Source organism: Salmo salar, chromosome 19 (genome assembly GCF_965601325.2).
Source record: "Salmo salar chromosome 19, fSalSal1, whole genome shotgun sequence".
In the NCBI taxonomy this organism is placed as follows: Eukaryota; Metazoa; Chordata; class Actinopteri; order Salmoniformes; family Salmonidae; genus Salmo; species Salmo salar.
The window spans coordinates 28,725,523-28,748,625 of record NC_138309.1 but is presented as its reverse complement, the minus strand read 5'-3'; the positions used below and the strand labels follow the sequence as shown (position 1 = coordinate 28,748,625).

General features: G+C 40.6%; 1 protein-coding gene and 1 non-coding gene across 4 annotated transcripts; both read right to left on the bottom strand.

Moving 5' to 3' along the window:
* Window positions 1-462: 462 nt before the first annotated feature.
* LOC106578708 (GTPase IMAP family member 4) lies at window positions 463-12,277 on the bottom strand. Of its 3 annotated transcripts, none has more exons than XM_014157840.3 (4): window positions 12,154-12,277; window positions 10,568-11,326; window positions 7,090-7,129; window positions 463-3,682 (listed from the first exon to the last, which is right to left on the bottom strand). In XM_014157840.3, the coding sequence occupies exons 1-3, from the start codon at window positions 12,182-12,184 to the stop codon at window positions 7,104-7,106; spliced, it is 816 nt and encodes a 271-aa protein (XP_014013315.1). In that variant the 5' UTR covers window positions 12,185-12,277; the 3' UTR covers window positions 463-3,682; window positions 7,090-7,103. The 3 variants fall into 3 exon arrangements, with proteins under 3 accessions (XP_014013315.1, XP_014013316.1, XP_014013314.1); XM_014157841.3 differs by having other exon boundaries at window positions 463-3,663; XM_014157839.3 differs by having other exon boundaries at window positions 463-7,129.
* Window positions 12,278-20,676: 8,399 nt separating this feature from the next.
* Window positions 20,677-20,749, bottom strand: trnar-ccg (transfer RNA arginine (anticodon CCG)). Its single transcript has one exon. It is a non-coding gene; the product is annotated as a tRNA-Arg (tRNA).
* Window positions 20,750-23,103: the final 2,354 nt, after the last annotated feature.

Below are 23,103 nucleotides of genomic sequence, written 5' to 3'. Positions count from 1 at the left end.
AAAGGAAATCATGGAGCGATTTTGTTGGGGATGTTTTTATTATGTTACTTAGATTGACGCATGGGTTAGTCAAAAGACTAAAGGAAAACGGATAACCTATACTTGGAACATTGTACTGAGGAAAATGTTGAATCACGAGCAGGCCCTAAATTTGTAGTCAACACATTGACCAGGAGATGTCAGTCTTGAAACACGCAATCTGCCATCATCAGCATGTGCCTCTGTCTCAATTAGTTATCGGTGATTCCTCGAATCCTATCTCCTTGCCTCCTTAACTGTATTGGAAGAGAATATCTATGGTCTCTTCCCTATGACCTTTTCAAATAGGTCTCAGGAGGAGAGAGCATGCAAGGAATTGAGAAAAGATTAATTGAGAAAGAGCCTGTGGCTGTTTTTCATGACCAATGCTGGTACATTTTTGCTTCAGATACTAACAATAACAAAAATACTGCAGGTCAAAAGTTATCTTCCATTTCATCAAAATATGAACTTTATTTAGATACATTAAAAAAATTGACTTGTCTACTACAGCAAGACAAAATATAACATCAGTGTGTTCACATAAACAAACAAAACAACATTAATTATATATGGAAACAAAAGACAACTTTAGTTGCACTGACTAGAGAAGACACCTACCACAAATCTATTTTATTGACTCAGAATCCTTACAGCACATGTGCATTCATGAAAGTGTAACTCACAGAATACTATGTAACAGCAATACAAATCACCAATATGAATGTTTGTAAAATAGTTTGTATACAATATCAACATAGAAAACAGTCAGTGTTATACCCATCATTGGATGCTAGTTAGTGGATGTAGCTACTACTAGTATTGATTCTCAGTATAGGAAGCAATTATAAGAGTAAAGTTATATCATAATAATATAATGATGACAATAAAGGACATAATAATAGACATCTTTGCCACAATTATTCACAGTACTAAAGGGCAACTGCACTTCTTGATTTGGTTTCAATTTAGATTTGGTTCATTTAAGAAATGCTTAGCAGCCACGACTGAATTCAAACCTGAGTTGGTTTCGGGGTGTGGGTTGATGTGGGTGTCTCGTGTGTTTGCAGGTGGGAAGAGAGACAAATTATTTCATCAATTACTGTAGCTTCAGCTGGTTGGTGTGCGACAGCGGCAAAAATTGGTTTGACTTTGGATAGCCTACCTCTGGGGATAGTTAGGGACCGTCAATATATTACAATGTAAATGGGACAATATTTTCATGTTGCACATCTTTTAGTTGTCTGAAATTCATTCAATATTTGTATATGCATTTCTACAATTTATATTTGGTTTGAGGTTAAGTCATTGAAGTTTAAAGCCATTAACTTAAAAAAAAATATATAATTGTCCCATGTGCATTGTGTAATTTACTGATGATCCCTCACTAGCCCCATAAGAATATCAAATGTCAAACCAAATTGAGGATTGGCATTATGATGGGTTCGTATGCAGCTGTGCTCCGAATTGATGATTATTTGGGTGCTGCCAGCTGTAGGCATGTGGGATGGATTAAAATAAACCCAACCCACAGATATAGGCAATTTTCTAAACAAGAAACCTATTCAATACTATCATCATGGACCACATTGCAATACTGCAACAGATTAGTTAGGAATTAAACATAAAATTACTAATCTGAATAATTAAGAGACCGAACTCAGAGGGTTATGGAAGCAGCATATAGCTGCCACAAAATTATTATATTAAAATGCAAAGTGCTATTGATTTATCATTATCCAATTTGCATTTAAAACACATTTTCAGCAGCAAATCCCTTGCGAAGAAGGTAGGGTTTGATGCATACAAATACATGAGCCTGATAAATAAAAATGCACATTTATCATTTCACACCCATATACAAAACCCAGACAACGATATGTATATTATCTACTAGTAGAGTAAAACAGTACCTGCACTTCAAGTGCTTGATAAAACACTATACACTTTTTTGGTCACAATTGGGGTAGCTTTTAACAAACTTTTTCCTGAACAACATTTATTAAAAATGTAAAAAACATAAGTGTAATCTAGCGTGTACTGTACACATTTGGTTAAGGGACTTCCTCGTCTCTGTCCCAGCCTGAGACTTGTCATGTACAGTAGTTTTCCCATGATCCTCACTTCATGAAGAAAAGGGTAGACATACAGGGCCTATATTGGTACACAATTGACCTCTAAAGTCATGTTTTTTTCAATCCTGTATAAATGTACAGTAACAGTCAAGTTTGGACACACCTACTCATTCCAGGGTTTTTCTTTATTTTTACATCGTAGAATAATAGTGAAGACATCAAAACTATGAAATAACACATATGGAACCATGTAGTAACCACAAAAAAAGTGTTAAATCAAAATATACTTAATATTTTAGATTCTTCAAAGTAGCCACCTTATGCCTTGATGACAGCTTTGCAAACTCTTGCATTCTTTCAACCTCTCCTATCACTTAAACAGCCTGGAGATGTGTTTTGGGCCACTGTCCAGTTGAAAAACAAATGATAGTCCCACTAAACACGAACCAGATGGGATGGCATATCGCAGCATGGTATCCATGCTGGTTAAGTGTGCCTTGAATTCAAAATAAATCACCGGCAGTGTCACCAGCAAGCATCCCCACACCATCACACCTCCATGCTTCACGGTGGGAACCTTATCCTATTCTAATGAACTTATCCTCTGCAGCAGAGGTAGCTCTGGTTCTTCCTTTCCTGTGGCGGTTCTCATGAGAGCCAGTTTCATCATAGCGCTTGATCGTTTTTGAGACTGCACATGAAGAAACATTTCAAAGTTCTTGAAATGTTCCAGATTGACTGACCTTAATGTCTTAAATTAATGATGGACTGATGTTTCTCTTTGCTTATTTGAGCTGTTCTTACCATAATATGGACTTGGTCTTTTACCAAATAGGGCTATCTTCTGTATACCGTCACAACACAACTGACTGGCTCAAACACATTAAGGAGGAAAGAAATTCCAGAAATTAACTTTAAACAAGGAACACCTGTTAATTGAAATGAATTTCAGGTGACTACCTCATTGAGAGAATGCCAAGAGTGTGCAAAGCTGTCATCAAGGCAAAGGGTGGCTACTTTGAAGAATCTCAAATATATTTTCATTTGTTTAACACTTTTTTGGTTATTACATTATTCCATGTGTTATTTCATAGTTTAGTTTTGATGTCTTCATTATTATTCTACAATGTAGAAAATAGTAAAAATAAAGGATAACCCTAGAATGAGTTGGTGTGTCCAAACTTTTGACTGGTACTGTATGTGATTTGCTTCATGTGCAAATAGGATACAATAAAATCCCCAAATATATACATTGCATCAGAACTGACATAGGCCTAACAGTCTCAAAAAGCAAGAACAGCATCATCAGGGATCTCGTTAGAGTTCAGAAATCTACTCATTAATCAGAAAATAGCTTCATTTTCATCAGATGACAACAGAAGTGAAACGCTATTTGGCTAGCAGCCACATCATTTTCTTAGGTTTTGCTTGAAGTTAATCTTACATTTGATCAGAGAAAAGTAGGCTACACCAATAACTGTACTGAAGAAAAGTAGCTACACATCAGTCAGAGTGCGGTCTTCTGATAGAATGCCCGTTCGTGAATTCTCATTGGAGTGTAGAATTGCAACTGAAGCAAAAAAAGAAGCCTGATGCCGAGCAGCAATAACAAGAAGCATTTTAGATCTGTGTTTAAAAAATGCAGCAAGATATTTATGTTTTTTATTTTCTTTCTCCTGTGTGAAAAACGCAGAATTCTGCATTAACGGGCATTAATCATGTTAGCCTACATCCAGTTACAGATAACTATTATATATACTGCTCAAAAAAATAAAGGGAACACTTAAACAACACAATGTAACTCCAAGTCAATCACACTTCTGTGAAATCAAACTGTCCACTTAGGAAGCAACACTGATTGACAATAAATGTCACATGCTGTTGTGCAAATGGAATAGACAACAGGTGGAAATTATAGGCAATTAGCAAGACACCCCCAATAAGGAGTGGTTCTGCAGGTGGTAACCCAGACCACTTCTCAGTTCCTATGCTTCCTGGCTGATGTTTTGGTCACTTTTGAATGCTGGCGGTGCTTTCACTCTAGTGGTAGCATGAGACGGAGTCTACAACCCACACAAGTGGCTCAGGTAGTGCAGCTCATCCAGGATGGCACATCAATGCGAGCTGTGGCAAGAAGGTTTGCTGTGTCTGTCAGCGTAGTGTCCAGAGCATGGAGGCGCTACCAGGAGACAGGCCAGTACATCAGGAGATGTGGAGGAGGCCGTAGGAGGGCAACAACCCAGCAGCAGGACCTCCGCCTTTGTGCAAGGAGGAGCAGGAGGAGCACTGCCAGAGCCCTGCAAAATGACCTCCAGCAGGCCACAAATGTGCATGTGTCTGCTCGAACGGTCAGAAACAGACTCCATGAGGGTGGTATGAGGGCCCGACGTCCACAGGTGGGGGTTGTGCTTACAGCCCAACACCGTGCAGGACGTTTGGCATTTGCCAGAGAACACCAAGATTGGCAAATTCGCCACTGGCGCCCTGTGCTCTTCACAGATGAAAGCAGGTTCACACTGAGCACATGTGACAGACGTGACAGTCTGGAGACGCCGTGGAGAACGTTCTGCTGCCTGCAACATCCTCCAGCATGACCGGTTTGGCGGTGGGTCAGTCATGGTGTGGGGTGGCATTTCTTAGGGGGGCCGCACAGCCCTCCATGTGCTCGCCAGAGGTAGCCTGACTGTCATTAGGTACCGAGAAGAGATCCTCAGACCCCTTGTGAGACCATATGCTGGTGCGGTTGGCCCTGGGTTCCTCCTAATGCAAGACAATGCTAGACCTTATGTGGCTGGAGTGTGTCAGCAGTTCCTGCAAGAGGAAGGCTTTGATGCTATGGACTGGCCCGCCCGTTCCCCAGACCTGAATCCAATTGAGCACATCTGGGACATCATGTCTCGCTCCTTCCACCAACGCCACGTTGCACCACAGACTGTCCAGGAGTTGGCGGATGCTTTAGTCCAGGTCTGGGAGGAGATCCCTCAGGAGACCATCCGCCACCTCATCAGGAGCATGCCCAGGCGTTGTAGGGAGGTCATACAGGCACGTGGAGGCCACACACACTACTGAGCCTCATTTTGACTTGTTTTAACCTGTTATGGATAGGGGGCAGTATTTTCACGGCCGGATAAAAAACGTACCCGATTTAATCTGTTTATTACTCCTGCCCAGAAACTAGAATATGCATATAATTGTTTGATTTGGATAGAAAACACCCTAAAGTTTCTAAAACTGTTTGAATGGTGTCTGTGAGTATAACAGAACTCATATGGCAGGCCAAAACCTGAGAAGATTCCAAACAGGAAGTGCCCTCTCTGACCATTTCTTGGCCTTCTATACCCTCTTTATTGAAAACAGAGGATCTCTGCTGTAACGTGACACTTTCTAAGGCTCCCATAGGCTCTCAGAAGGCGCCAGAACGTTGAATGATGACTTTGCAGTCCATGGCTGAAAAACAGTAGCGCATTTGGATAGTGGTCGATCTGAGAACAATGAGACGGGTGCGCGCGTGCACGTGAAGAGTCCATTTTACATTTTCAGTCTTTGAACGAAAACAACGACTCCCGGTCGGAATATTATTATAAATTGATTTTAAACATTGTTTGACATGCTTCGAAGTACGGTAATGGAATATTTTGAATTTTTTGGTCATGAAACGCGCCGGCGCGTCACCCTTCGTTACCCTTCGGATAGTGTCTTGAACGCACGAACAAAACGCCGCTATTTGGATATAACTATGGATTATATGTAACCAAACCAACATTTGTTGTTGAAGTAGATGTCCTGGGAGTGCATTCTGACGAAGAACAGCAAAGGTAATCCATTTTTTCTTATAGTAAATCTGAGTTTGGTGAGTATCAAACTTGGTGGGTGTCAAAATAGCTAGCCTGTGATGGCCGGGCTATCTACTCAGAATATTGCAAAATGTGCTTTCACCGAAAAGCTATTTTAAAATCGGACACCGCGATTGCATAAAGGAGTTCTGTATCTATAATTCTTAAAATAATTGTTATGTTTTTTGTGAACGTTTATCGTGAGTAATTTAGTAAATTCACTGGAAGTGTTCGGTGGGAATGCTAGTTCTGAACGTCACATGCTAATATAAAATGCTGGTTTTTTATATAAATATGAACTTGATTGAACAAAACATGCATGTATTGTATAACAATGTCCTAGGAGTGTCATCTGATGAAGATCATCAAAGGTTAGTGCTGCATTTAGCTGTGGTTTTGGTTTTTGTGACATTATATGCTAGCTTGAAAAATGGGTGTCTGATTATTTCTGGCTGGGTACTCTCCTGACATAATATAATGTTTTGCTTTCGTTGTAAAGCCTTTTTGAAATCGGACAGTGTGGTTAGAAAAAGGAGAGTCTTGTCTTTAAAATGGTGTAAAATAGTCATATGTTTGAAAAATGTAAGTTTTCGAATTTGAGGAGTTTGTATTTCGCGCCACGCCCTATCATTGGATATTGGAGCGGTGTTCCGCAGGCAGAACGTCTAGATGTAAGAAGTTAAGGACATTACATCAAAGTTGGATCAGCCTGTAGTATGGTTTTCCACTTTAATTTTGAGTTTGACTCCAAATCCAAACCTCCATGGGTTGATAAATTGGATTTCCATTGATTATTTTTGTGTGATTTTGTTGTCAGCACATTCAACTATGGAAAGAAAAAAGTATTTAATAAGATTATTTCATTCATTCAGATCTAGGATGTGTTATTTTAGTGTTCCCTTTATTTTTTTGAGCAGTGTATATTAATGGGAGAGAGATTAAGTCTTAAAGGTTTAAAAGAATCTGGGCCTGTATTCATAAAGCATCTCAGAGTAGGAGTACTGATCTAGGATCAAGACCCCCCCCGTCTCATTCATTATGATCTAAAAAGGGAACTGATTGTAGATCAACATTCCTACTCTGAGACGCTGTATGAATACTGGCCCTGAGGTTGGGGTAACGTATGGACATAGAGCTCTCAAATCAGTACTGTGGTGGCTCACCAGCTCTCCTTCAGTCAGCCAGTCAGTCCATCCACTGAATCTGAAAATGGACACATAACAGACAAGGATTACTTAAGATGTACAGTACCAGTCAAAAGTTAGGACACACACATTCAAGGGTTTTTCTTAATTTTTTACTATTTCCGTAATTTTTTCCTTCTGAATGCGTTTGAGCCAATAAGATGTGTTGTGACAAGGTAGGAGTGGTAAACAGAAGATAGCCCTATTTGGTAAAAGACCAAGTCCATAATATGGCAAGAACAGCTCAAATAAGCAAAAAGAAACGACAGTCAATCATTACTTTAACGACGGTCAGTCAAAATTTCAAGAACATTTAAAGTTTCTTCAAGTGCAGTCACAAAAACCATCATGCGCTATGACGAAACTGGCTCTCATGTGAACCGCCACAGGAAAGGAAGAACCAGAGTTACCTCTGCTGAAGGAGGATAAGTTCATTAGAGTTACCAGCCTCAGAAATTGCTTACCAAATAAATGCTTCACAGAGTTCAAGTAACAGACACATCGTAAACATCAATTATTCAGAGTAGACTGTGTGAATCAGGCCTTCATGGTTGAATTGCTGCAAAGAAACCACTACTAAAGGACACCAATAAGAAGAAGAGACTTGTTTGGGACAACACACGCAATGGACATTAGACCGGTGGAAATCTGTCCTTTGGTCTGATGAGTCCAAATTTGAGATTTTTGATTCCAACCGCCATGTCTTTGTGAGACGCAGTGTTGGTTTACAGATGATCTCTGCATGTGTGTTTCTCACCGTGAAGCATGGAGGTGTAATGGTGTGGGAGTGCTTTGCTGGTGACAGTGTCAGTGATTTATTTAGAATTCAAGGCACACTTAACCAGCATGGCTACCACAGCATTCTGCAGTGATACGCCATCCCATCTGGTTTGCGCTTAGTGGGACTATCATTTGTTTTTCGACAGGACAACGTCCCAACACACCTCCAGGTTATGTAAGGGCTATTTGACTAAGGAGAATGATGAAGTTCTACATCAGATGACCTGGCCTCCACAATCACCTGACCTCAACCCAATTGAGATGGTTTGAGATGAGTTGGACCGCAGAGTGAAGGAAAAGCAGCCAACAAGTGCTCAGCATATGTGGGAACTCCTCCTTGGAAAAGCATTCTAGGTAAAGCTGGTTGAAAGAATGCCAAGAGTGTGCAAAGCTGTCAAGGCAAAGGGTGGCTTAACACTTTTTTGGTTACTACATGATTCCATATCTGTTATTTCGTAGTTTTGATGTCTTCACTATTATTCTACAATGTAGAAAATAGTCAAAATAAATTAAAACCCTGGAATGAGTAGGTGTGTCCAAACTTTTCACTGGTACTGTATATGTAATATCTAGTGATGCACCGATATCCCATTTTTGGCCCATAACGATATTTTCCTTGGCAAAAAAAACCCGATACCGATATTTGAAATTTTAGCGGCCTTTTAAGCATTCTAGTACGGCGCGCAATTGGCCCAGCATCGTCCGGGCCGTCATTGTAAATAAGAATTTGTTCTTAACTAACTTGCCTAGTTAAATAAAGGTTACACACACACACACCACACTGACCAAAAAGTAATTTTGTTGGCATTTACATATGTCCTCATTACCAGTAAAACATAATCAAAACCCATTTCTTTCACTTGCTGTGCTGTTTCGTTGTTCATTTGTTCAGTCGTTTCATTCTCAAACAGGATTTCTATGGAACGTCGTTTGGGTCTTTGCATGTCAAAAAAGATACACATCAAATAACACTATTTGAGTGTCAAATAAGCAAGCAAGTTAACTATATAGCTAGGTGTCATCATCTAAAATAACCCTAATTTATAAGACAGTTCTTATTTGATTAATGGTGGTCGGACCCATCTATGTGAAGCTAGCCTCAATAAGGATTAGCCACAATAGTGGACTTTGCGGTTAGCCTTCAAAATAAAAGTATGGCATAATTCTACTATTTGTATTCATTTGCATCACTGTCAATGACAGTTTTATTTTGAAGGCAAACGGCAAATTCCACTATTGTGCCTAATCATTATTGTGGCTAGCTTCACAACACATAACCCGGTCCGGTCGAGCCTCACTAGCCATATGAAGCTAGATGGCTGCTTATAACGTTAGCTTTGGGCAATAGGGTTAAGTAGCTGACTAGCTATTTATTTTCATGAACTGAAGTTCAATTTCAATAGGCGAACAAAAAGTGGCAACCTAGCTAATACTTACTCACAAGGGTTCCTAAACCATTGCTAAGAATAATGAAAATGACTGCAGTTTCTACTCGTCATTGTTTTCAGGCTGGTTGTATTGGTGCTAGCTAGGTACCAAGCTAAAGCTAGCTACCCCAGAAGTTGCGGTCTAACAAATGATGCTTTATTACCAATGCGGTATTGTAAACACATCGTTCGTGGCCGGTATTTGCTTGTTTGCAGACTTTTTTGTACAGCTTTGACAGTGCTACTGTATCTTTTTTGACACGCAAAGACCCAAACGGCGTCCATAGTATGTATGTCGTGAAGCTAATAGCATTGACGCTATTACTGTGTAACTCCGGTAGGGCAACATCTGAAAAATAGCGCACTTGGTAGTGTGTACCGGTGCCCGACCAGTCGGCAAAAGCCAACATCACCCATGACAGAGAATGGTTGATTGTCAAGGGCAATGAATTCCATTACCATGGCTTTAATGGATTCCGCCTTTGAGTTGTCTCGCTGAAATTTTCTTACTCTTTGAAATGACTGCTCGACTTGTTGACTGCTCAATCCACACAGCAGACATTGTGTGAGCTAGGTTAGGAATGCTGTGTTGAACAAGTAGTGCAAAATTTTACGTGTAGCTATTACGTCATATACCTACGTTATATAGGGACGCACTGTAGCTTTGACATCGGTTTTTAACATCGGCGTTAAACTAGACATCGGGCCGATACCAATGTTGGCATTTTTAGCTAATATCAGCCGATTCCAATATGTTCACCGATATATTGTGCATCCCTAGTAATATCATTGGTATAACTATCATTGTCTTCACGTCTATGTGAAACTATCTTGTTAAAGACTTGTTCATTGAAGTGTTGATATTACTATAGAGGAATATTGCCTTGTCCTGGACAATCATCATGGATTCTTCTCTATTCCCACGCAGCAGACATGAGATAAGAGGAGAGATGGTTAGCAAAGAAAAAGGGAAGGAAAATGAAGGAAGAAACGTAAGGAGGGGTTGAGGGGAGAGGATGAGTCCCAAGTAGTGGGACTAATTCCACACTACTTGGTACAATGTACATAACTACCACATGAGTAATTCAAATACAGTTACCCTAAGTGGAATAATACAACAGTAATGCAAGTACTAGTTTTGCAGAGAAGAGCAAGGATTATACATTTCACCCCGTGTGAGGTTTAGCCTATGATACTGCTGTTACCTGGTACAAGACTATATCTGAGTTGTCAGTAAAGCTGTCACTCACTGTGGGGCGGGTCCATGTCCATTTTGGCCAATCCACCGGCAGAATTCACTTTGGGCCTTGCCCCAAGCTCCCGGTTCTGGGTTTGGTTCTGATTCTGGCCCAGAGGTTTCTCCTCCACCTCCTCTGGGTTATAGATGCCCTCCTCCGCCACCACCTTCTCTATCTTCTCCATAAGCTGCCGCAGCTGGGGGTGCTCCCCAAATATGTAGTTGCTGATGACAAAGTACCGCATTTTGCACTTTTCCAGCACCCACTGCAGATCCTTCCCCTCTCGCTTGATGTGCCTCTCGATGGACATGTTCCTCAGGACATCTGCCCAGGTGAACACCACGATGGTATGCCTCCACACGCACTCCCCGAACAGAGCCAGGTGCTCCTCGATGCGGGCCCGGTCCACCTCGGTAAACATGCCCACAGGGATGACCAGCAAGAAAGCGTGGGGGCCCAGGGGCCCGCACATGGAGGCACCCCGCACCATCTCCTGCTGGTAGACTGGTGGCGTGGACTGAGTCGAGAACCAGCCCGGCGTGTCTATTACCGTCACCTGGCGCCCCTCCACCTCAGTCTGACGCTTGACGCAGAATTCAGCCGCCCGCTCCAGGCGGAACTCCTCACGGCCCAGTATGGTGTTGCCTGTCAGGCTCTTCCCAGGCCACCTCCAGCCCAACAGCACCAGCCTCAACTCATTTAGATGGTTGGCTTCCCGGGCTGCTGCCGCCAGCCTCTTCTCTTCCTCCTCTGGGTCAGGGGCATCTTCTCCTGGGAGTACAAACATCACAAATCATTAGCAAGGACTTTTTAGCTAATACTGTTTTAGTCCCCGTTTCTGCAATTACATGGTGATAAAGGAAGCTTGAAGCAACAAGCCATACCTCCGCTTTAGCATGTTTATCAGTAATTACATATCAAAGCTCTTCCTCTGTATAGACAATATTGGCAACGATGTTCGTTGCTAACTAAATAGATAGACTAGTTACACTGACATGCCAATTAAGGTCACACTACTGGCAACATTTTTATAGGCTAGAAACTTTACAACTACACCGTCAGTGAACCACGCAGTTTAGCTACATAATCTTTAGTTGGTGGTGCATAATCATTTTTAATCAAGTTCAAATCCTTTATAGAATTTTTCAAAAATAAAGCCAGTGTATAAACGAGTCATAGCCTGCCTTTCTGCATCGCGATTAATGAGTAGTTAGTTACTGTATCATTTTCATTCGTTCGTTAGTGTCAACATTCAAATTCAGCCAGCTCATCTCCTGTGTGGCTATGGTTGAAACCGGATCTTGCTCTGTATCAGCCGAGTTATTCTAACATTTGACTCATAGTGTCCCGGTCTGAAGCAGTAAACTAGCTAGCTAAGTGCAACTGGCAAGTGAAACGTGTCACGTTCGGCTCAGAGTTAGCAAAACTGCATAGCTAACCAAACTAGCTAGCTACTGTAGCTAACGTTATTTAGCTTACGTTAGCGATGTTGTTACTGTTAACCTTCAGTGAACTATCGATAACCTTATCTTAATACGTTTTGTTCGATGAGTTGTATCGATTTACTTGAGACACCGTTTGTCTTTTAGAAGACCCACCTGTTGATTGCACTTCTTTCTCTGATTCCATGTCGCTGTTTAGTTATTCCAAAGCTTAATCACAGCTAGATGAGACAGATATTTCACCGGATGCATAAATGTAAGACATCCGGTTGGCGTTTCCTCTCACTACCAAATATGGTAGTGAGAGAATGTCCGTTTGCCGGCAGTGGGAGAAGATTGAGCTAGATGGATTTTGGCTGAAATTCTGCTAATTTTCTCATCAATGAAACATTTGATCTACATACAGTTTTCTGTTTCCAAAACTAGAATCTATAACAAACAGAGTGCACTAAGTTTTGTAGACTTGACTTACCTAATTGTTTATAGAGATTACTTTGTTTAGGACGATTGCACTAGATAGTGAGCGTTTTCCTAATGAACGTCATATCGTAAGGCTCAAATGGTCTTCATCCTCTTCTTGGCGGTAGCTAGCTTGTCCCAAGTAGATATCTAGCTGTCTAGCTAATTCACCAAAAAAAAACTTACTTGCCTTAAATAGCTAGAAATCGATTTCTTTGCAAGTTTTCCTCAATACTAGTACTCCTTCTGTGAATCAACTTTTTTTCACGATAAGAAACATGTCATCATTAAATACCTTGTTTACTGTAAAATGGAAGGGAGGAAAATCCAATTTCCAACAGACGCTGAAAGTTATGTAATAAATAATAAAGATGCATTTGGAGTAATTATTGCATTGTGAGGCACACGTCATTGGTTGTGTAATCAGTAGAGTGCTGTATCCATGACTACCCATCGAATCAATCACCAAAGCAATGTTTACTGTTAGATAAAATATGCTAGCTACCAGTAATGAAACAAATCTAAAGCTGGGTTAAACACAAATAGCATGAGGCAGCATGGCTAGCTAACATTAGTTGACCAATGTGGCCTGCCATATTACATCCAAGGCTATCCCAGGGTATGCTGCACAATCAATAGAAGCCATTTGTGACACTGGGTCATTGCAAAGTATTTTATCGAGTTGTAGAACACCATTAAGTACACCTTAAATTATGGCAGATGTCTGTAAAACATTGTATAGGCAACTACGTATGTTCTGTTGCTCTATGATCAGATTAAGTAAGAATACCACAAAATATAGTCTACTATAATTATATGCATCTTCAGAAAATAGACGAAACTCAAAAGGTTGTACATTTATTAAATGCCTGTTAACATGGTGAAAAATATAGAACATATCAAAACTATGAAAGTAGAGGATTTGATCACCTTGTGCATGCATCCCATCAATAATGGTGCAAAAAAGACATCTATCAGGTTTACGAGGGCAGCAACTGAAAATGTTTCATAGGATAAAGTGTGGGTCTTTACTCTAATGTTTCATAGGATAGGATAAAGTGTGGGTCTTTATTCTAATGTTTCATAGGACAGGATAAAGTGTGGGTCTTTATTTGTAGTGTTTCATAGGACAGGATAAAGTGTGGGTCTTTATTCTATAATATGTTCTCCGTTATTGGGGGTGTTGCTAATCAGGCAATGGTTGTTAAGGTGGTGTCTCACAGAGAGGAGTGTCAGTTTTGATTGAAGAGGAGGAGTGTGACGTAGACCTTACACACTTTTGTAATTACTCAGGAGGAAGATGTGGCTGAGAAACATCAGGCGTAGGGACATCAATCTGCAGAAGTCCTTTGAGGACCTGAAGAAAGGGGGTTACGCTGTGTGCAAGGAGCACTTTGAAGAGTGTTTTATTCCGACTATTGACCATCTTTGTCAATAAAAATACATTTCAGTCATGATACTTTTCTGGAAGACACTGTCCTCCGAGGCAGTACCTACCAGATTAAATTGCATGAATCCACCCCCTCAATCTGCAACAGATGCACGGCGTAGTAGAAAAATAAGTAAGCCAACCACAAAGTTCATAGTAATTAAAGATGCATCGTTATTGTTTTATATCAACAGGTTTAAAGTCTTGAATTGTCTATTTTTTAAGGCGAGGACAGGGAAGCAGATGTAGGAGTTTTAGGTGAGAACAAGAGAGTGAAGGAGAGCGTAGACCCAGCTCCAGCAGATGAAGCAGCAGATGCTGAATTTAGTTCAGGTGGTCTGCAGGAGGTGGGTCTGTCAGGTGACAGGAGGCTTCCTCACAAGCATACAGGAGGAGGCTCGGGTGTCACGAGTGCAATCTTCAAATTCCCTGTCATATATGAGCCAAGGCGCAGCATGCCGGTAATTCCACATCTTTATTGAAGGAAACTGAACCAAAACAACAAACAGGTAAGCAGCAAGAAACGCAGCGCAACTGTGCCGTACACACACAGAAATAATAATAACCCACAAACACAGGTGGGGAACAGGCTGTCTAAGTATGATTCCTAATCAAAGACAACGATAGACAGCTGCCTCTGATTAGGAACCATACTCGGCCCAAAACAAAGAAATACAAAAACATAGAATGCCCACCCCACACCCTGACCTAACAAAATAGAGAAATAAACCGTCTCTCTCAGGTCAGGGCGTGACATCGGGTGACAGAAGGAGTCATCCTCACGAGCATACAGCAAGCTCAGGTGTCAAAGGAAGCAGCATGTAGCACAGGTGTCATGCAGAAGGAGACCATCATCCTGTATAATAATAGTAATACACCCACAGTGATTCATTGCACACACATTGAAACAAAAATATCACAAAGTTAATCTCATACAGATGTTACTTTAATAAGAGAATACAGCTCCTGGAAAAGAAGCCCTCAAAATCACAAAAAAAAACTGGAAAATGCAAAGTAGGCATGCCACAAGACTAAAAGCCACCAAAACCAAGTACGTCGTCATCTTATAGAAATGGACGACATCATTGACCAAACCCGTAGCAGTCTCTGGGCAAATACTGGCATTGTGTAAGGACTAAGACTACTTAGATCTAGTGCCTTTGATTGCATCCTGGAAGGCCATGTCGAGCATGCCTACCCCGTCATAGAAAAAAATATAAAGAAATGCACCATGTATTGAATGCGAGCACAGCTTAGAAAAATAAATGGACGAAGTTAACGAACCAAAACCATAGCACAGCGAAAACTGAAGTGTTTCACCGAATAGTACTTTTCTTTTGGTGCCTGGACTCACTATCCTGGTGAAGAGAACAAAAACATACAGAGAAAAGGGGAGTCATCTATTCCCTTTATCCCAGGGATCATCAACTAGATTCAGCTGCGTGCCAATTTTTTCTTGAGGGGATGGTTCGGGGGCCGGAATGTAATTGCAAATAATTTGTAGACTGCAGAACAAATATGTTGGAATAAAATAATTATTTGAATGTTTACATTTGTGTACGATCAGGTGTCTATTATGCATGGTAATACATTAATAGATTCTTAAATAAAAATCACTTGGAGATGATTTCCTGGTGTTTTTCCAGTCTTTTATGTGCAATAATAAAAAATCGATATTTTAAATTGCCTCAGAAAACTTTGGGGGCCAAATAAAACCACCCATGTGCCAAATTCGGCCCGCGAGCTGGGGGAACATTGCTTTGTCCTCAATGTCACTCAGAAACGAATTCCAATGTCCGCTTGGTAATGGTTCTTTTCAAAACGATTGTAAAATTATTTTGGTTCCAACACCTGGTTCTAGCTCTTTTGAGGTGTAACAATACAGTACTGTAGAGTACATTAATTCATACAAACGCTGTTCGTCCGTGCTCATCCATGTTGTAGCGATTTCTAGCTCTTCAAGTAAACAAATAACTTATGTCCTGTTCTCTCAGATGTGTGGTTCTGAATGATTAGCTAGCTGAACTAGCTAGTTACTCGGGCTATTGTGCAGAATCGGATTTATTGCGCTACAGTTAACGTTAGCTGAGAAATATATAATAGTGTATATATCGAGCTAGCTACTATTTCGCTCTTCTTGCCCAGGAGAAATTATAACATGTATTAAGAGAAGAGTAACGGGTTAGCTATTAATAACCTCATTCAATTATATTTTACCAATAGCCTCCAGTATTGATTCGCAAAATGACAACTGTTAACGAGAATATGCATATTATTAGTAGATTTGGATAGAAAACACTCTAAAGTTTCTAAAACTGTTTGAATGGTGTCTGTGAGTATAACATAACTCATATGGCAGGCAAAAACCTGAGAAGATTCCAAGTAGGAAGTGGCCTGTCTGCGATTCTGTAGTTCTCCTTTTGCTTGTCTATCGAAACTACAGTATCCGTGGGGTTATGTTGCACTTTCTAAGGCTTCGATTGGCTCTCTAAAGCCGCCAGAAAGTGGATTGGGGCGTCTCCTGTCTCTGGGAAAAGTATAGTAACTCAGTTTGTCAGTGGTCTGCCTGAGGACAAAGGGAATGGAAATGCGCATTCACGAGACCTCGCCATTTTTTATTTTCCTCTTTGAATGAATACAGTATTGTCCGGTTGGAATATTATCACTATTTTACTAGAAAAATACCATAAAAATTGATTTTAAACAGTGTTTGACATGCTTCTAAGTACGGTAATGGAACATTTTGAAATGTTTTGTCTCGAAATGCGCTCGCGCGTTACCCTTTGGATAGTGACCTGAACGCAGGAACAAAACGGGGGTATTTGCACATAACTATGGATTATTTGGAACAAAAACAACATTTGTTGTGGAAGTAGCAGTCCTGGGAGTGCATTCTGACGAAGAACAGCAAAGGTAATCCAATTTTTCTAATAGAAATTCTGAGTTTAGGTTGCCTCGAACTTAGCGGGTGTCAAATTAGCTAGCCGTGATGGCTGAGCTATGTACTCAGAATATTGCAAAATGTGCTTTCGCCGAAAAGCTATTTTAAAATCTGACATAGCGATTGCATAAAGGAGTTCTGTATCTATAATTCTTAAAATAATTGTTATGTATTTTGTCAACGTTTATCATGAGTAATTTAGTAAATTCACCGGAAGTTTTGGGTGGGAATGCTATTTCTGAACATCACATGCTAATGTAAAAAGCTGTTTTATGATATAAATATGAACTTGATTGAACAAAACATGCATGTATTGTATAACATAATGTCATAGGAGTGTCATCTGATGAAGATCATCAAAGGTTAGTGCTGCATTTAGCTGTGGTTTTGGTTTTTGTGACATATATGCTTGCTTGAAAATGGCTGTGTGATTATTTGTGGCTATGTACTCTCCTAACATAATCTAATGTTTTGCTTTCGCTGTAAAGCCTTTTTGTAAACGGACAATGTGGTTAGATTAACGAGAGTCTTATCTTTCAAATGGTGTAAAATAGTTGTATGTTTGAAATATTGAAATTATTGCATTTTTGAGGTATTTGTATTTCGCACAACGCGATTCCACTGGCTGTTGAATAGAGTGGGACGCTAACGTCCCACCTAGCCCACAGAAGTTAACGCCCACTACAAAACATTTTAATATCTAATTTATATAACATGTATAACATTAAACTATATATTTGTAACTTACTTTTCTATCTTGGTGGCGTTATAACAGTCTGAACAACAAATAGTTACTTAAAGTTAGCTACATCAACTCAAGCGTTTGAAGTCCGCGACTTTGAAAAACCCATCTCGACACTTGATCCCAACTACTCGGCTCACTTGCCTCCCATTGGAAGCGACAGAATGTGGTCTATCTTAGTAGAACATCTTTGGTTTAATCCACCGAATAAGGATTTCCTGCTTGTTTGACAGTTGGCGCAGAACTTTTTAGTGTGGGTTTCCGGCAAAAACAAAATGCTGTGTTGCGTATTGCTGCCTTTCGCAGGTCGGAGTGCGGATTGCACAGTTTCGTCCACTGCAAAAAAGGGGAAATGGTAAAAACTTAAATTCCATCACCATCTAACCCGGTATCTATACTCTATCCCCCAAAACCCACCACCCCATCCCATGGCTTTGGCCCTAAACAATCGTACACCAGGCCATCAGCCTGGGAGGATGGAACCCCTTCTCTCAAAACTTCCTGTAGATCTTCTGCACTAAAATCTCTCACACCCAAAAATGTGTCTGCTGCTGCAACTACCACATCTATCATCTGTGATTTTCACTCCATCAGTGAAGTGCAGTTGATCACCATGGCTATAAATCCAACCTTACTAAAGCTCATCCTCCCTGGCTCTCTCTCTCTTCAGGCTTACTCACTGGGGCCCTCCCAGTCAACTTACTTACCCTTGGGCTATACTCTACTCTCTTCACTGCCAGCTGCATTCAATAGACCCAGGTGGAACTTGAACCCACACACCCCAGCTTTGGAGGATGATGCCTTATCCATTACGCCACTGGATCACTTAAGCATTAGAGAAAAATACATCTTGGTGGGGAAAATGCTTTTACAAAGTTTTGATGCATGCCAGCATGGGTGGGTACCGTTTGTCACCGTTATAGTTCATTCAGCCTCATTTACTGCCTTTTTTAAAAACAAACTGCAGCTGATATGGCTGACTTGCTTAAACAAATGTGCTTTCTACTGACAATTGAGATGTACAATCTATGCTGGGGACAATAAAAGGCCACTCTAAAATATGCCCTTTTTCACACAACACAAAGCCACAGATGTCTCAAGTTTTGAAGGACAGTGCAACTAGAAGATTGTTTTGCTGACTGCAGGAATGTCCACCAGAGCTGTGGCCAGAGAATTGAATGTTCATTTCTCTACCATAAGCCACCTCCAATGTCGTTTTAGAGAATTTGGCAGTACTTCCAACCGGCCTCACATACGCACGCTATGTGTAAACACGCCATCCCAGGACCTCCACGTCCAGCTTCTTCACCTGCGGGACCGTGTGAGACCCACCAACCGGGCAGCTGATGAAACTGAGGAGTATTTCTGTCTGTAATAAAGACCTTTTGTAGGGAAAAACTCATTCTGATTGGCTGGACCTTGACCAGGGCCAAAAGGTCTCTGTTCAAAAGTTGTGAACTATATAGTAATAGGGTGCCATATGGGGCACATCAAGTGTGTCTGAGGGTGTAGACATGAACTGTGATGGAGTTGTTCATAGATTGGGGTTGTGATATATAATGAAATGACCCACCAAGATAATACCTCATGCTGTTTTTTCCTTTGCTGTTAACAACAGCAGCTACTTATACTGTATGTCATTCTACACTGAGGCTTTCCAGCCAATTGTGTTGAAAATACCTTATATACAGTCGTGGCTAAAAGTTTTGAGAATGACACAAATATTCATTTTCACAAAGTCTGCTGCCTCAGTTTGTATGATGGCAATTTGCATATACTCCAGAATGTTATGAAGAGTGATCAGATGAATTGCAATTAATTGCAAAGTCCCTCTTTGCCACGCAAATGAGCTGAATCCCCCCAAAAACATTTCCACTGCATTTCAGCCCTGCCACAGAAGGACCAGCTGACATCATGTCAGTGATTCTCTCATTAACACAGGTGTGAGTGTTGATGAGGACAAGGCTGGAGATCACTCTGTCATGCTGATTGAGTTTGAATAACAGACTGGAAGCTTCAAAAGGAGGGTGGTTTTTGGAATCATTGTTCATCCTCTGTCAACTATTGTTGCCTGCTATTTGTGTCATTCTCAAAACTTTTGGCCATGACTGTACAGTATAAAGCAAGGGTGCAACTTTGTTTTTCGAAGTGGGGGGGGACATAACTATTATTATAATTTTTTTCCCCCAGTTGGATAAACACTCCAAACAGCCTACCCGACTGCTTGGAGGTGTCCGCATGGTCCTAAAGCACCCCGTAGCCTCGTTTTGTATCACATTCCAATGATAAAACTAAGGGGGACAAAAATGTAATTTCAGAATTTGGGGGGAGACATGTACTCATCTGGTTTAAAGAATCAATGTCTTTTGGGGTCTTTTGCATTTTATTATATTTTATATACAAGTCTACATCTTATTATTTATTTTTTTCCAGACAGAGGTCCTATTTCAATGTCTTCCTTCCCAAAGAGGGCAAAGACTCCAGCCTGCCCATGTTCTTCTGTTCCAAGTGGAGTGTTGGAAAAGTAGAGGACTACGCTTTCTCACTGGCCAGCCTCAAGAACAACAACAATGTACTAACAGCTAAGCTAAAAGAAAACAGCCACTAGCAGCAGGCTCCAAGTACACAAACCTATTCTACTGTTATCATACAAATATAAATCAACATTCAAATCAACATTTATTATAACGTGTAGTTTCACAATCATGTTTGTCACAATACATTTGACAAAAAAAGGAGTCATGACTCGCACACAGCACTGATTCTCTAGATCTATTGGAGTCATTGGAATACTTTGAAGATGTTTTTATTTATTTATGACTTATAAAACTTTGATTTACAACAGTTTTACGTGCTCTTAATTTGCTTAGACAATAAATAGCAGATTGTTTTGTGAAGTAGAGGGCTGGCAGTTTAGTCATGATCTGGAAGACGGGTCACAATTGTCACTTTTCTGGTCTCCTACTATTGACTAATGTCTCTTTCATTTGGAATTCACTATTTTCATCAGGCAATTGGGAATTTAGTACTGATAGTGATTAAAGCTAACAAATTCATGCAAGCAGATCTTAGAAAGAACTTTTGATCTAATGCTCAGCTGCTTTCAACAGACCCAGGTGGGACTTGAACCCACAATCCCCAGCTCCGGAGGCTGATGCCTTATCCATTAGGCCACTGGATCACTTATTCACTAGAGAAAAATACATCTTGGTGGGGCAAACATTTTTACAAAGTTTTGATGCATGCCAGCAAAGCCATTACACAACACAATTCAACATTAAATAATACATTCATTGCACTATAACTGTGACAAACGGTACCCACAAACAGTTAGGCCCTATACACAGCTTTCCCAACAGCAGAGCTTTCTTTTCAGCACCATGGAGTGAATCCTTACCACTGCTACACCTGGCTGGCTATCAGCAGAGCCTTGTCTGGCAGCGAAACAGTTCATTCAGCCTCATTTACTGCCTTTTTTAAAAACAAACTGCAGCTGATATGGCTGACTTGCTTAAACAAATGTGCTTTCTACTGACAATTGAGATGTACAATCTATGCTTGGGACAATAAAAGGCCACTCTAAAATATGCCCTTTTTCACACAACACAAAGCCACAGATGTCTCAAGTTTTGAAGGACAGTGCAACTAGAAGATTGTTTTGCTGACTGCAGGAATGTCCACCAGAGCTGTGGCCAGAGAATTGAATGTTCATTTCTCTACCATAAGCCACCTCCAATGTCGTTTTAGAGAATTTGGCAGTACTTCCAACCGGCCTCACATACGCACGCTATGTGTAAACACGCCATCCCAGGACCTCCACGTCCAGCTTCTTCACCTGCGGGACCGTGTGAGACCCACCAACCGGGCAGCTGATAAAACTGAGGAGTATTTCTGTCTGTAATAAAGACCTTTTGTAGGGAAAAACTCATTCTGGTTGGCTGGACCTTGACCAGGGCCAAAAGGTCTCTGTTCAAAAGTTGTGAACTATATAGTAATAGGGTGCCATATGGGGCACATCAAGTGTGTCTGAGGGTGTAGACATGAACTGTGATGGAGTTGTTCATAGATTGGGGTTGTGATATATAATGAAATGACCCACCAAGATAATACCTCATGCTGTTTTTTCCTTTGCTGTTAACAACAGCAGCTACTTATACTGTATGTCATTCTACACTGAGGCTTTCCAGCCAGTTGTGTTGAAAATACCTTATATACAGTCGTGGCTAAAAGTTTTGAGAATGACACAAATATTCATTTTCACAAAGTCTGCTGCCTCAGTTTGTATGATGGCAATTTGCATATACTCCAGAATGTTATGAAGAGTGATCAGATGAATTGCAATTAATTGCAAAGTCCCTCTTTGCCACGCAAATGAGCTGAATCCCCCAAAAACATTTCCACTGCATTTCAGCCCTGCCACAGAAGGACCAGCTGACATCATGTCAGTGATTCTCTCATTAACACAGGTGTGAGTGTTGATGAGGACAAGGCTGGAGATCACTCTGTCATGCTGATTGAGTTTGAATAACAGACTGGAAGCTTCAAAAGGAGGGTGGTTTTTGGAATCATTGTTCATCCTCTGTCAACTATTGTTGCCTGCTATTTGTGTCATTCTCAAAACTTTTGGCCATGACTGTACAGTATAAAGCAAGGGTGCAACTTTGTTTTTTGAAGTGGGGGGGGACATAACTATTATTATAATTTTTTTCCCCCAGTTGGATAAACACTCCAAACAGCCTACCCGACTGCTTGGAGGTGTCCGCATGGTCCTAAAGCACCCCGTAGCCTCGTTTTGTATCACATTCCAATGATAAAACTAAGGGGGACAAAAATGTAATTTCAGAATTTGGGGGGAGACATGTACTCATCTGGTTTAAAGAATCAATGTCTTTTGGGGTCTTTTGCATTTTATTATATTTTATATACAAGTCTACATCTTATTATTTATTTTTTTCCAGACAGAGGTCCTATTTCAATGTCTTCCTTCCCAAAGAGGGCAAAGACTCCAGCCTGCCCATGTTCTTCTGTTCCAAGTGGAGTGTTGGAAAAGTAGAGGACTACGCTTTCTCACTGGCCAGCCTCAAGAACAACAACAATGTACTAACAGCTAAGCTAAAAGAAAACAGCCACTAGCAGCAGGCTCCAAGTACACAAACCTATTCTACTGTTATCATACAAATATAAATCAACATTCAAATCAACATTTATTATAACGTGTAGTTTCACAATCATGTTTGTCACAATACATTTGACAAAAAAAGGAGTCATGACTCGCACACAGCACTGATTCTCTAGATCTATTGGAGTCATTGGAATACTTTGAAGATGTTTTTATTTATTTATGACTTATAAAACTTTGATTTACAACAGTTTTACGTGCTCTTAATTTGCTTAGACAATAAATAGCAGATTGTTTTGTGAAGTAGAGGGCTGGCAGTTTAGTCATGATCTGGAAGACGGGTCACAATTGTCACTTTTCTGGTCTCCTACTATTGACTAATGTCTCTTTCATTTGGAATTCACTATTTTCATCAG

Excerpts from the sequence above, each read along its gene's own strand:
- LOC106578708 (XM_014157839.3), bottom strand. The coding sequence starts at position 12,184 with ATGGAATCAGAGAAAGAAGTGCAATCAACAG. Across the intron at positions 11,327-12,153 it reads GAAAGAAGTGCAATCAACAG|GAGAAGATGCCCCTGACCCA; the intron begins GTGGGTCTTCTA and ends TTGTACTCCCAG. Across the intron at positions 7,130-10,567 it reads GGACATGGACCCGCCCCACA|ATTCAGTGGATGGACTGACT; the intron begins GTGAGTGACAGC and ends GTCCATTTTCAG.